Source organism: Chenopodium album, chromosome 23, assembly GCF_948465745.1.
Source record: "Chenopodium album chromosome 23, dcCheAlbu1.1, whole genome shotgun sequence".
NCBI classification, from domain to species: Eukaryota; Viridiplantae; Streptophyta; class Magnoliopsida; order Caryophyllales; family Amaranthaceae; genus Chenopodium; species Chenopodium album.
In genome coordinates this window covers 35865107-35880160 of record NC_137856.1, presented here as the reverse complement: position 1 = coordinate 35880160, position 15054 = coordinate 35865107, and the positions used below count along the sequence as shown (strand labels likewise).

Sequence of the window (15054 nt, the reverse complement as noted above, 5' to 3'; positions counted from 1 at the left end):
TCTAATACAAGTGGTAGTAGGCATTATTCATCGAAAGTACAAAGTATTTTTTTTATGTAGAACATGGAACAAGTGAATTGCTAATTTTTATTTGTTTAATTGATAATTCTAGTTACTTGCACGATTAACGTGCAATATCAATTGTACAAATATTACATGGATTAGCAAAAGTTGCAATTAAATATTTTTAAAGTAAATAATCAAGGTCACCTGGATTCGGAGATTAGTTCTGGGTGGTTAGGTTCCAGTCCCCTTCCGATTGTTGTTGCGGAGGATCGAAAACGATTCCTCCCAACCGTGTGTAGTCTCAATCACCACTACACCAACAACCAATTGATTAATGGCAATTAAATGTCCTTGTGCTAACATGACATTCACTTTTCAAGTGTTATAAACTCAGTAGTGAATGAATACTCCATAGTCCATGCTATACCAATCTCCGGTCAAAATTAATTAACTTTGTGTATGTCAACTAGTTTAATGTGTATGAGTACTCCGTAACGTGTTGGAAACTTATAATAAATTTTATAATTTAAAATTAGAGAAAAGTGAAAATTCAAAAGTATATGGATTCCTCGTTATTACGGAAGCCCATTCGTTCAAATAAGCCAATTGATGGTAGGTTGGTGCACACAAATCACCCTCAGTTCCCTTCTTGTCAATAAGTACACAAGGTTATGTCTGTCTCCATCTGGTTGATAGTGTGTTTAATGGGATTCCCACATGAACAACACACAAATACACCAAAAGACCTTTGTTTTTTTAAAACATGATAATTACAGTCTCAACTAGTTTAGCTGGTAAAATCTTAAACTGGTCGTGAACGGCGGGGAGGGGGGGGGGGTGGAGGAGGGGTTTGAAACCGAAGGAACGAGAATAGAGGCCATAGCTGTATTAGATGAGATAAATTTATGTGCAAATGAACTCACAATCACCCCATCTAATACAAATTAGATGTTACACCACCATTTCTAAAAGGGCTCAAATACACCTCCTAGTCAATCACAATCAATCATACTCTCTATAAGCATCAATTAAACAAATTGGGAATAGCAACACTAATCCCACTCTCACGTTTTTTATCATTTGAAAGAAAAATACACCAAAAATCACGAGCACTTTCGTCATTTTTAGTGCTCAAGGTGATGTTACTGTTGATGATGCCTCCACTGTTGCACTTTTTTGTTCAATGGATGAGGTATGTAAGCGCCAAGGCGACCAGCATCAACGCGTATGCTATCCCTTGATCAATGCTTGTCCCTGAAAGGTACCGATTGATGAACGTAAGTCAATTGTGTGCATAATATACGAGTATTCGCCTAATACTATTAATTCATACACGATGAAGTGGTTGAGGGTGGTGATTTTAACAAGTCTGTCAACATCAACTATGATAGACCAAGATTTTATTTGTATCAAAAGAAATTGCAAGCACATTGTTAAATCTTGGGTCTCATTTTCATGTTGATACTATAGTTTAGCAAAAGAAGTGGAGGCAGGTAATTGGTAAATCTTATCTAAATCTAAATCAACAACTTTTGACAAACATTCCATCTGCTACTATTCTAATTTCCATCATACTTCAATCATACAAAATGAGTAAATGACTCCCAAGCTCGAGATTAAATCTCGTCTACATCATTGTTCTCTTCATGCCAAAAAAAAAACCTCCAACATTGGATAAACAAAACCACAAATAACACCATAGAATTAAACCCTTTTTTTCCTACTAATTTCTCCAAAATTATTGAAATTCAATCTAATAATCACCAAACCCTTAGTAGCCTAAACCTCGGCAAATAAAATGCAACAATAAATAGTATTTGTTCAAATTTTGGGAACAAATCTAAAACTTCAACCTTTTTATAATGGTTAAACAATCAATATGTATTGATTTTGAAGGTGCAAAACAAAAAAAATCAAAACTTTCGTTTTAAAATATAAAACTCTGGGTAACAAGAATCGTTTTCCCCCCAGTTTTCTCTGCAATGACATAGATCTACAAAATGCGCAATCCTAATAAAATGCAGAACATTAATACATTCTTGTTTTTTTTACGAATGAATGTTAGGTATTTGATGAAATGTCCCAAAGAAAACCCCATTTTTCAATAACAACAGAAATTCTTGGATCTGACATCAACCCATTTTTGCATTCTCACCGTAGTTATTGGAAATGCAGAAAACCAACATACCCATCTCATAAATTCAATCAAAGTTCAATAATTTCAACAAAATTCACATTATTTAAACCAAAAAAAAATTTAAAAAAAAATAAAAATGAAAAATTACCGTCACTGGTAGGAGCAGGTGCGGGACCCGCAGCTTGAGCCTGAGCCATTGCAAAGATGAGAGAGAAAACAACCAATACAATGAATGAAGCCTTTGCAACCTCCATTGTTGTTCAACTCTGTTTTTTTCTAACTTTTTAATAAAAAAAATTAAATCTTTGGTTAATAATCTCTGGTGCAAGAAAAAAAAAATAATGCAGGGATCTCTACAGCCCCTCTCTCCTTAAAAATAAAGGGTAGAGAGTGGATTAGAGAGAGAGAGGTTGTAGAGAGAGAAAAAATGGAGGAAAGAGAGAAAGAGAGAGAGCACACAAAGTGTTTGATGAAATGCGTCAATGAAGAGGCAGAGCAGCATGTGCTGGGGGTAGAAGGAGGGGTCTTATAATTGTCTCTTGTGTCGGCTTTTTTACGAGGACCCCACCAATTTCAGATTATTTTTTCGTTTTCCAGTTTTTATTTTACATTTTTTTGCTGTTTTTTTTTTAAAAAAAAAAAAATTAATTTTTTGGAGGGTTGAGAGAGGCATTAGGAGAGAAATTGGTGGAGGTCCATTCCTCTTTCATAGGGTTACCATTTTTTATAGTGCTATAAATTTCTTTCTATTAGTAGTAGGTTTTTTTTCTAAGGGAATTGGAGGTTTGATAATTCATGAGCTATTAGACTCATTTAGATGTGACTCGAATTGAAGCTCTAACGGAGGAAAAATTGTTCTAATAACTTTCACTTGTATTTTGAGAACTTAGATTGATTACTTATAAATTTGTACATATTATATGAAGTTATATATCATTAATTTTGACGTGTCTAATACCAATATCTTTATTTTTTTTTTCTCTTGATTCCAACACTTTTGAGTTTTGACAACCTTTTTCTTTATTGTAAATTGATTATTTACATTTGGTGTAGTTACATTTATTGTCGTTGTCAGATACTCTTCCAAAATTGATTTAGAACTTGTATCATAAATTCATAACCTAAGCAATTGTTGAATTCAAAAACAAATATGTCACTTGTCATCATTCAGAAAATTATCTAGGAGCTTAAAAGAAAATTTTCAAATAGTTTTGGCTTCCCGTTGCCAGTGAAGCAATCGGTTACTTATTCACTAAATTCTAAAGTTTCTAATACAACTCATAAACACATTATTGGACTTTGTGGGATATATACCCCTTAAAAAAAAAAATTCATTATCTTAGAGGGATACTACCTAATTCCAAAATGTCTATATTATTATTGCTTGTATATGATAAGTTTGTTAAATTTATATCTATAATTTAACCATGGTTTTCTAAAGTAATGCCAAATTATAATAGAAAAAGATAATACTCTCTTATTTCGTTGGTTCTATTGCTATTGTAAATCTATAGATAAACCAAGAATGTAAGTACTTCTAATTAAAAGAGATTGAGTATAGCTTTTTTTTTTTTTTTGATATATTTATAAAATATGTTTAGTTTCTGCAAACTTTATTAACTCGATCTTATTTTCTAAACTTACTAATCTCAAATCGAGCTTAAATAGCTCAGCAATCAATTAAAGTCATTATCTTTGTTATTTGTTCCTTATATCCAACTTTAACTCTAACTATTAAAACGAGTTTATTATCCTAAAACTACAAATAAACATACAATTTCGAAATTAGTCACGTTTGTTTGGATGTTATTTTTAAGAATTAAGGAGTAGTATCGAGGTTATATGTGGTGTCCAAAAAAGAAAAAGGCAAAGAATAGCCAGAACAATTTGCAAAGGACATGTGATAAGGACTTTGGACCATGTGACCGTTTGGTACCAAATATTTTGTTCTAATTTTTAAAAATTTGATAACGGCCAAAGCGGTCTTCATTCTCTCTCATTGTCATGGAGTTAATAATAATAATCCTTTTTTGCTTTGTTGTTTCCAGGATGTATCCTCTCTTTAACAGAAAATTGGACCATTTTACAACTCAATTTACTCAATCAAACTAAAAGTTAATTTAGTTTTTAATTCTAGACTTTTGAAAAAAATATTCTTTTATATTAATAGTTTGAACATGCAACTATGATCAAAAGTTAAATAGTTTTGCGTATTCAATTATGATTCACCATATTTCTATGAAAAAGATTTTTAAAAAAATTAAATTACGTAAATATTACAGTATAATCATTGAATAAAGATAAGAGGTATACGTTCCAACCATGAATTTGAGAGTTCGATTTTCATGGCTATGTTAATGATGTTTGATCATCATATAGAGGTTCAAAATTAAATACGAGTTCTATTTCGTTATCCAAAGATAATTTACATAAAATAAAACTCATCTCCAACAAAGTTTTAGATTTCAAATTCAAATTCAAATTCAAATTCTAAATTAAAAGTCAATACCCTAACAGCTTCAACCTAAAAACATTGAATAAGTTTACGTTAATACAATCATTTTCTCCTTAATTAATTTTTTTCAAAGTTTTGTTAGCATGACATTAACCCCAACGCACATAATGCGTATTAATAGAGAAGAGCTAATATTTGACTTAGGCCCCGTTCTTTATAACTGCTCGGCTTTGCTCTGCTCTGCTCTGCTCTGTTAAAATCTGCTTTGCTTTGCTCTGCTCTGCTCTGCTTCAATCTGCTCTGCTTAAAATTAATACTTAATATTGAATTACTATAATAATAATAATAATAATAATAATAATAATTAATATTTAATAATACTAATAAATAAATAATATTTAATAATAATAATTAATTAATATTTAATAATAATAGTAATAATTAATATTTAATAATAATAATAATTAATATTTAATAATAATAATAATAATTAATAATCAATAATTAATAATTAATAATAATAATTATTATTATAATTAATATTTAATAATAATAATAATAATAATTAATATTTAATAATAATAATAAATAATTAATTTTTAATAATAATTAATTTTTAATAATTATAATTAATATTTAATAATAATAATAAATTAATATTTAAAAATAATAATTAATATTTAATAATAATTAATTTTTAATAATAATAATTAATTAATATTTAATAATAATAATTAATATTTTTTTTTTGAAAACACGTTGCGAGTATCATTAAAGAAGATCAATTTCCGCCAAAGTAATCAATCTTTGGGGAAACGACCCGAGGGAAACAAATTCGTTACAACCTCTAGTATCCCATCTAGCAATGTGATGGGCTAGAGTATTACCCGCACGTTTAATATGAGAAAACGAGAAAAAATTAAAACTAGAAGCAAGACAATTAATATCTTCATAAATCAGAAAAACTGGAGAGAAACCCTTTGCCTTGGACTTGACAGCCTTCACAACCTTCTCAGCATCAGATTCCAGCAGCACTTCTGTGAAACCAAGTCTGCTTGCAATTTGCAGCCCAAACCTGCAGGCAGCAGCTTCTGCCACACAGCTATCCCACCCTGCATCAGCCTGTCGAACAGCAGCAGCAAGAAGTAAGCCCTGCTCACTTCTAATAACCACCCCGAGCCCTGTCTTGGCACCTAAGTGAGCATCACAGTTCACTTTCACCTTTCCTGCAGTGGGGCAAGACCAAGTACTTGGTGCACGACACACAACAGCAGCAGCCTTGTTAGATACCCTTGCCATATGTTCATTGCTTTCTCTAACATAATGCATCCAACCTCTAGCCACCTCGACAGCATTGAAGGACTCTTGCTCGAAGACACTCTTATTTCTGCAGTGTCAAGCAGCCCAGGCTAATGTAGCAACCTGCAGCAGCTCCTCCTTAGATAAATTCGTGGAACACCAAAGTAGCAGATCAGCAAAATTGCTGGCAGGAGCAGTCAGAACCTGATTGCACAAGGGGCTAGCAGCCCACATCTCAGCAGCTGTGCAATTAAGGGTGGCATGCATAATTGTTTCCTCAGGGACATTGCAGATACTACATGTCTGGTTAGGAACAATGTGTCTATAAAACAATCGTTCCTTGACAGCAAGGAAACCCTTACACGCTCTCCACAGAAAATGCTTCAATTTCGGAGGACAAACCATTGACCACACAAGCTTCCATACAACGTCTAAATCAGGGCCTTGTTCATTCACACAATTTTTCCCCAGCCAGTACCCCGACTTGACAGTATAATCACCATCATTTGAGGGCCACCAATACATCTTATCTGGGGGGCTTCGAGCTGACAGGGGAATTGATAATATACTAGCCACATCCTCTTCATTAAAATTGTTCTTTAATGTCTCAATGTCCCACTCCCCGCATTCATGGTTAATCAGGTCACACACCCTTAAATCCACACCCTTAATAATAATAATAATTAATATTTAATAATAATAATAATTAATATTTAATAATAATAATAATAATAATTAACATCTAATAATAATAATAAATAATTAATATTTAATAATAATAATATATAATATTTAATAAAAATAATATTATTAAAAATTAATATTTAATAATAATAATTAATAATTAATAATAATATTATAATAATTAATATTTAATAATAATAGTAATAATAATACTTATAACTAATAATATTAATTGTAATAATAATAATAATAATAATAATAATATCTACTCGGCTCTGCTCTGCCCAGAAAAGCTCAAAAGAACAGGGCCTTACTTGCATCAACAATTCACCTTTAACAACTAGAAATTGTTTCCCTTTGTCAAAAAAAAAAAAAAAAAAAAAAAAAAAAAAAAAAAAACTAGAAATTGTTTATTCTTGTACGGAATATCAATCAACAATACGTTATGATAAACTAAAACGATTATATGTCATTAATGTGAACCTATACGTGATTAACTGATTACACATAAAAAATAAATAAAATAAATTATACTTTGCTATTAATTATGCTAGATTGATAAATAATGCATTGTGGCGCTAATGTATTGTGATTAATGTGTAATTTATTTATTTGTTTTTTATGATTTTTACTAAAAAAAATCTTAGTGAAGTCCTATGTTATTATAGGGTATTAGGGTTTATCATCACAATCACATATATATACGAAGTAAATGGAAAGGTTATAGGTATAAACTTGACATGACCCGTCATGATGTAGCTAGGCTTGATCAAGTTGTGGTCTATTCTCGGCATGACCCCATAGCATAATATCACAATATTGCATAGCATGATATGATTCTTAATTAGCTTGTTAATTTTTACCTGCACTGAAATATTTAAAATGGTGTGTTGACTGCCTATAATCCACATTTTTTGAGAAAATTTTGAGGTTTCGGAAACCCGGTAGCAAAAAGTGTTGAGACCCTAGGAGATATATCTCGAGCTCATATAATTCCGTTTGAAACCATATATATCATTATATGTTGTCATAAACGTACGTGGTAGGCTTGAATTTACGAAATCGCTTCAAGTTGTAAACGGGTAAAATGACCGTTTAAGGGCATATTGGATGGTACCACCGACCCAATTGGACTCTTGGAGGGTATTAGGGACCATGGTAAACATCCCGGCAATTTTTATTTCTGGGCAAAAAAATGTCAAAAAATTACAAAATTGAAGGCTATAATCCATGCTTTTTGAGGAAATTTTGAGGTTTCGGGGCACGGTGGCGAAAAGTCTTGAAACCCTAAGTGATACATCTCGAGGTCATATAATGCCATTTAAAACCATATTTGATCATCATATGTTGTCACAAACGTCCGTGGTAGGCTTGAGTTTACGAAATGACAACAAGTTGTGAACGGGTAAAATGATCGTTTAAGGGCATATTTGATGGTTCCACTGACCCAATTGTACTCTTGGAGGGTATTATGGACAATGGTAAACATCTTGGAAATTTTTAGTTCCGAGCGAAAGAAAGTCGAAAAATTACAAAATTAAAGGCTATAATCCACGCTTTTTGAGAAAATTTTGAGGTTTCGGGGCCGGTGGCGAAAAGGCTCGAGACCCTAAGGGATACATCTCAAGGTCATATAATTCAGTTTGAAACCACATATGATCATTATATGTTGACATAAACGTCCGTGGTAGGCTCGAGTTTACGAAATCTCACTACAAGTAATGAACGGGTAAAATGACTGTAGAAGGGTATATTGGATAATTCCACCGACTCAATTAGACTCTTGGAGGGTATTAGAGACCATGGTCGTAAACATCTCGGCAATTTTTATATCCGGGCGAAAAAAGGTCAAAATATTACAAAATTGAAGGCCCGGTGGTGAAAAGCCTTTAGACCCTAAGGGTACATATCAGGGTCATATAATGTCGTTTAAAACCATATATGATCATCATATGTTATCATAAACGTCCGTGGTAGGCTTGAGTTTACGAAATCGCTTCAAATTATGAACGGGTAAAATGACCGTTTAAGGGCATATTATATTGGATGGTTCCAGCGACCCAATTGGACTCTTAAAGGGTATTAGAGACTGTGGAAAATATCTTGGCAATTTTTATTTCTGGGCGAAAAAAGGTCAAAAAATTACAAAAGTGAAGGTTATAATCCACGCTATTTGAGAAAATTTTGAGGTTTCAGGGCACGGTGGCGAAAAGTCTTAAAACCCTAAGTGATACATCTCGGGGTCATATAATGCCGTTTGAAACCATATATGATCATTATATGGTGTCATAAACGTCCATGGTAGGCTTGAGTTTACGAAATCACTGCAAGCTGTGAACGGGTAAAATGATCGTTTAAGGGCTTATTTGATGGTTCCACCTACCAAATTGTGCTTTTGGAGGGTATTAGGGACAATGGTAAACATCTTGGAAATTTTTAGTTCCGGGAAAAAGAAGGTCAAAAAATTACAAAATTGAAGGCTATAATCCATGCTTTTAGAGGAAATTTTAAGGTTTCGGGGCCCGGTGGCGAAAAGGCTTGATACCTACCCTAAGGGATACATCTCGGGGTCATATAATTCCGTTTGAAACCACATATGACCATTATATGTTGTCATAAACGTCCGTGGTAGGCTTGAGTTTACGAAATAACTGCAAGTTGTGAACGGGTAAAATGACCGTTTAAAGGCATATTGGATGGTTCCATCGACCTAATTGGACTCTTGGAGGGTATTAGGGACCATGGTAAACATCTCGACAATTTTTATTTTCGGGCGAAAAAAGGTCAAAAAATTACAAAATTGAAGGCTATAATCCACGCTTTTTGAGGAAATTTGAGGTTTCAAGGCCTGGTGGCGAAAAGTCTTGAAACCCTACGGGGTACATCTCGGGGTTATATAATGCCGTTTGAAACCATATCTGATGATTATATGTCGTTATAAACATCAGTGGTAGGCTTGAGTTTACGAAATCACTACAAGTTGTGAACGGGTAAAATGATCGTTCAAGGGCATATTGGATGGTTCCACCGACCCAATTTGACTCTCGGAGGATATTAGAGACCATGGTAAACATCACGACAATTTTTAATTCCGGGTGAAAAAAAGTCAAAAAATTACAAAATCGAAGGCTATAATCCACTTTTTTGGGAATTTTGAGGTTTCAGGGCCCGGCGGCGAAAAGCCTTGAAACCCTAAGGGATATATCTTGGGGTTATATAATGTCGTTTGAAACCATATATTATCATTATATGTTGTCATAAACGTCCGTGGTAGGCTTGACCGCTTGAGTTTACGAAATCACTGCAAGTTGTAAACGGGTAAAATGATCTTTTAAGGGCATATTGGATGGTTTCACCGACCCAATTTGACTCCCAGAGGATATTAGGGACCGTAGTAAACATCTCGGCAATCCACGGGCGAAAAAGGGTCAAAAATTACAAAATTGAAGGCTATAATCCACGCTTTTTGAGGTTTTAGGGCTCGATGGCGAAAAGGCTTGAGACCCTAATGATACATCTCGGGGTCATATAATTCCGTTTTAAACTACAAATGATCATTATATGTTGCCACAAACGTCTGTGGTGGGCTTGAGTTTACGAAATCACTGCAAGTTTTGAACGGGTAAAATGACCGTTTAAGGGCATATTGGATGGTTCCACCGACCCAATTGGAATCTTGGAGGGTACGTATTAGGGACCATGGTAAACATCTCGACAATTTTTATTTCCGGGCGAAAAATGGTCAAAAAAATTACAAAATTGAAGGCTATAATCCACGCTTTTTAAGGAAATTTGAGGTTTCGGGGCCCGGTGGCGAAAAGCCTTGAAACCCTAAGGGATACATCTCGGGGTTATATAATGTCGTTTGAAACCATATATGATGATTATATGTCATTATAAACGTCAGTGGTAGGCTTGAGTTTACGAAACCACTACAAGTTGTACGTGAACGGGTAAAATGATCGTTTAAGGGCATATTGGATGGTTCCACCGACCCAATTCAACTCCCAGAGGATATTAGGGGCCATGGTAAACATCTCGGCGATTTTTATTTCCGGACGAAAAAAGGTCAAAAAATTACAAAATCGAAGGCTATAATCCACGTTTTTTGAGGAATTTTGAGGTTTCAGGGCCCGATGGCGAAAAGCCTTGAAACCCAAAGGGATACATCTCGGGGTTATATAATGTCGTTTGAAACCATATATTATCATTATATGTTGTCATAAACGTCCGTGGTAGGCTTGAGTTTACAAAGTCACTACAAGTTTCGAACGGGTAAAATGACCGTGTAAGGGCATATTGGATAGCTCCACCGACCCAATTTGACTCCCGGAGGATATTAATTAGGACCATGATAAACATTTCGGCAATTTTTATTTCCGGGGGTAAAATGTTCAAAAAAATTACAAAATAGAAGGCTATATTACACGCTTTTTAAGGAAATTTTGAGGTTTCGGGGCCCGGTGGCGAAAAGCCTTGAGACCTTAAGGGATACATCTAGGGGTCATGTAATTCCGTTTGAAACCACATATGATTATTATATGTTGTCTTAAACGTCCGTGTTAGGCTTGAGTTTACGAAATCACTACAAGTTGTGAACGAGTTAAATGACTGCTTAAGGGCATATTGGATGGATCCACCGACCCATTATACTCCCGGAGGGTATTAGGGACCATGATAAACGTCTTTGCAATTTTTATTTCCAGGCGAAAAAAGGTCAAAAAATTATAAAATTGAAGGCTATAATCCCCGCTTTTAAATGAAATTTTGAGGTTTCGGGGCCCGGTGGCTAAAAGCCTTGAGACCCTAAGGGTACATCTCGGGGTCATATAATGTCGTTTGATACCATATATGATTATCATATGTTGTCATTAACGTCCGTGGTAGGCTTGAGTTTACGAAATCACTTCAAATTGTGAACGGGTAAAATGACCGTTTAAGGGCATATTGGACGGTTCCACCGACCCAATTGGACTTTTGGAGGGTATTAGAGACCATGGTAAACATTTCAACAATTTTTATTTTCGGACGAAAATGGTCAAATAATTACAAAATTGAAGGCTATAATAATCCACGCTTTTTGAGGAAATTTTGAGGTTTCGAGGCCCGGTGGTGAAAAGTGTAAAGATCATTGCCGGTCCTGGTACAGGTTGGCCTGGGTTCAGATCATTGTCGGTTCAGGTTGAGTTCTCGGGTCGGGTCAGTTTTTAACAGCTCTAGTTGACTCTTATTATTCGATGCGTGTGATACAGATGTGTATAAGGGCACATGTCCCTCACTCCCTCCACTTTGTATCGTGTAACATGCTAATAAATGATCTATATGAACATTATGTCTTAATAGGTGAAGCAATCACACCATTATAATATGTTGTTTGTGCCCAAAATGATCGATCCATTGAAATGATGCTTCCAAAGTCCCAAACTACAAGTTGTCCTCGGTTGCATACAGTAAATATGTACCTAATTAATTAAAGTAATAAGCATTAGAAGACCTAAGCAATAATATTTTTCTCCTACGTAAGTTAAAAGACCCTTTTACTCATCAACTCACAGAAACTTCAACATCAAAGACCCCAAAGAAAAGTTCCCATGGCAAAAATCCTCTTCTGTTTAGCATTGCCAATAACGGGAAGGCTGTATTGCTTGAGCAAGCAATCAAGCTGCCACTCCGGCATAGCTTCATAGTCGGTTTTTGAGTACCTAGGATAATGAACAGGCATTCGAAAATTATCCGTATGTGGCGTTTCCATTGATGATTTTATGCACACACACACCCTCTTCTGAACAATCTTATTTGTAATTTGTAAAGAGATGTTTGTATATATTGTGATCAATTTGTGTGCTAGGAGAAATGATAAAACCATGAGGCCTTTATATATATGATTTTGTTATTAGTTTTAGTAGGTAAAACCTAAACGTAAAGCTAGCAAATTAGCAATGTATGTATGAATTCATTTTTTTTGTGACACCAATTTCTTAACAACCTATTAGAGTCACAAGTCATATGTGAACCTTCAAAGAAAACGAAAATAATTGCATCTTACAAAACAATGTTATATATTTATAACTGAAAATATTACGGAGTATGTTGTTCATATTTAAAGATTATACAAGTATGCAAATACATTCTTCCTCATCTTGCATTGTATGTTTGTTAAGTATAGCTATACAAGTCTTCCATGTATACAATACTGATTTCTTCCAATGCACATAGGTTATCACACATTCAGTCATTCACACTATTAGTTATAGACTTTTAGGGATAAAAGTAAATTTTTTTATACCTTCCTTGTTTCACGCACATTTCTTTTTTATCTATTTTAATTTATTAAAAAAAAAAACACCAATAGGTTAATCTTTCTAATATACTGATTATCTTGAATTACAATTTATATGAATAAACAATTAATTCGATTTAAATTGGCTTGGTTTAAACATGTGGACATTTAAAGTTGTTTTTACTAATTTTCCATATACTTTAGTAATTTAGAGGATTTTTTAACAAGAGATTAAGGTTAATAAATTCAGAAATGGAGGTTAAGATTAAGATTGAAGATGAAAATTGATCAATTATAGAGGATTTTTAAAATTTATTATAATGACAACATTGATAAGGTTAGGGAACAGTGGAACACTGATCAAGATTGAAGATGAAACAAATTTTTATGTAATGTGTCGATTCATAATTTAATGTTTTGTTGCTAGTTAAATCTTAATAATATAATTTACTTGATTTTACTTTTAATCTCTTAATAAATCAGTTAAATACCCTTTTAATGAAGTTTTTAAATTATGATTGGTGTGGATGGTTTAGATTAATGGACAAAACATCAATGATGAAGATCTTATTCATTAATATGTAGTCGACCATGCATAGTTCAAACATAATTGACCATGACCGACGATGAAAGGATGTGCAATACGTGATCGGGTAAAGAAATGAAATTGTAACTTAAAAAAGTTTTGTTCCTTTTCAATTTTTATTTTTGTATAGATTGTGATCGGGTATGGATCGATGATTTGGTGCAACGCGATTCGTTGATTTCATTTATAAGCGGATTGGTGGACCCTCGTGAACGGAGCTATGTGATCCATTGATTACAATTGTTGGATTGATGACATGGAGCAATAGGATCCATTGATCTCATTAGATGGATTAATGAGGTGGCCCTAAAATCAAGGAGGCTAAACTATAAATAGTCCTTAACGCACCACACCCTACTAGTCACTAATCACTATTCTCACAAATTAATCATTTTGCATAAAAAGCAAAGCAAATTAAATTACCATTACATTAATCATATTAGTCTTATAAATGGCTCGCATCAAGATGAACGCACGCGTTTACGCTCCTGCCCTTCCAAAGTCCGTTCCTAGGACCAGACGACGTCTGACCGCGCGCATGACTACATTAGGCCCTTGCCCTTTTGCTCTCGCCGCTCGAAAGTCCGTACCTAGAACCCCTAGACAGGTTAAGAAGGCTCATAGATACAAACCGGGTACAGTTGCTCTTCGTGAGATTCGAAAGTACCAAAAGACAACCGATTTATTGATCAAGAAACTACCATTCCAAAGGTTGGTTCGCGAAATTGCTCAGGATTTAGGGACTGATATGCGCTTCCAAAGTCATGCTATTTTTGCCCTTCAAGAAGCATCTGAGGCTTACTTAGCAGGCTTATTTAAAGACACTAATCTATGTGCCATCCACGCGAAGCGCGTTACTATCATGCCTAAGGACATTCAGCTTGCATTGAGGATCAGGTCTCGCAAAGATTAAATCAGCTCGTTGTCTATACAATTCCATTTTCATGACTTTAGTTTACAAAATAAACCGTAGTAGATTTATATTGAATCAACAATAAATTAGGTTTATTATGTTCGTCTTTTATTACATTTCATCCATATTCTAATGGTTACAATTTAGAATCAAATATATATAAAACTTTACTCCTACTATATTCTATAAATGTGAAAATGTAATCACAATGCTTAGCTTCATTCATTCATTAGAACCGCTTTTATTTATTATTAATTGAATATGATAAATGGAAGCTAAAAAGACTGTTAAATTATCGATTTAATTCTCTCCATTATCATCCAAGTAGTATTCACAATTCACAAAAGCCCAAAAAATAATTAGTACAATCCAATCTTTTCCTTGGCATGTATGAGCAGGATTTCATATACGACGAAGTAGATGTTTTCTCATGAGGTCGAATAGTCGATCTTATTATAAATGATGTAATATGAATAATCAAATTAAAATGCATGTAAAAAAAAATTGAGGTAGGATATTGCTATATACAACCCTAAAAACAATATCTAAACTTGTACGGAGTATAAATTTAAGATTTTTTTTTTAAACCAATTTATGAATTTATAACAAAAAAAAGTACATATTAGTGTAATTAATACTTTAAAAAAAAAAAAAAAAAAAAAAAAAAATGCCTAGACCAATTAGGGTTTAAAAA

At 33.6% G+C, this 15054-nt stretch overlaps 2 protein-coding genes and 1 long non-coding RNA gene across 3 annotated transcripts; 1 reads left to right on the top strand and 2 right to left on the bottom strand.

The window, feature by feature from the left end:
- Nucleotides 1-877: 877 nt before the first annotated feature.
- On the bottom strand, nt 878-2724 carry LOC145608907 (uncharacterized). Its single transcript, XR_014105944.1, has 2 exons — nt 2292-2724; nt 878-1260 (listed from the first exon to the last, which is right to left on the bottom strand). It is a non-coding gene; the product is annotated as an uncharacterized LOC145608907 (long non-coding RNA).
- A 2645-nt stretch (nt 2725-5369) lies between these two features.
- Nucleotides 5370-5897, bottom strand: LOC145607513 (uncharacterized). The gene has a single exon (XM_081663142.1). It carries the CDS (start codon nt 5895-5897, stop codon nt 5370-5372), a length of 528 nt encoding a protein of 175 aa, XP_081519268.1.
- Nucleotides 5898-13898: 8001 nt separating this feature from the next.
- Nucleotides 13899-14360, top strand: LOC145607512 (histone H3.3-like). The gene has a single exon (XM_081663141.1). It carries the CDS (start codon nt 13899-13901, stop codon nt 14358-14360), a length of 462 nt encoding a protein of 153 aa, XP_081519267.1.
- The last annotated feature ends 694 nt before the right edge of the window (nt 14361-15054 follow it).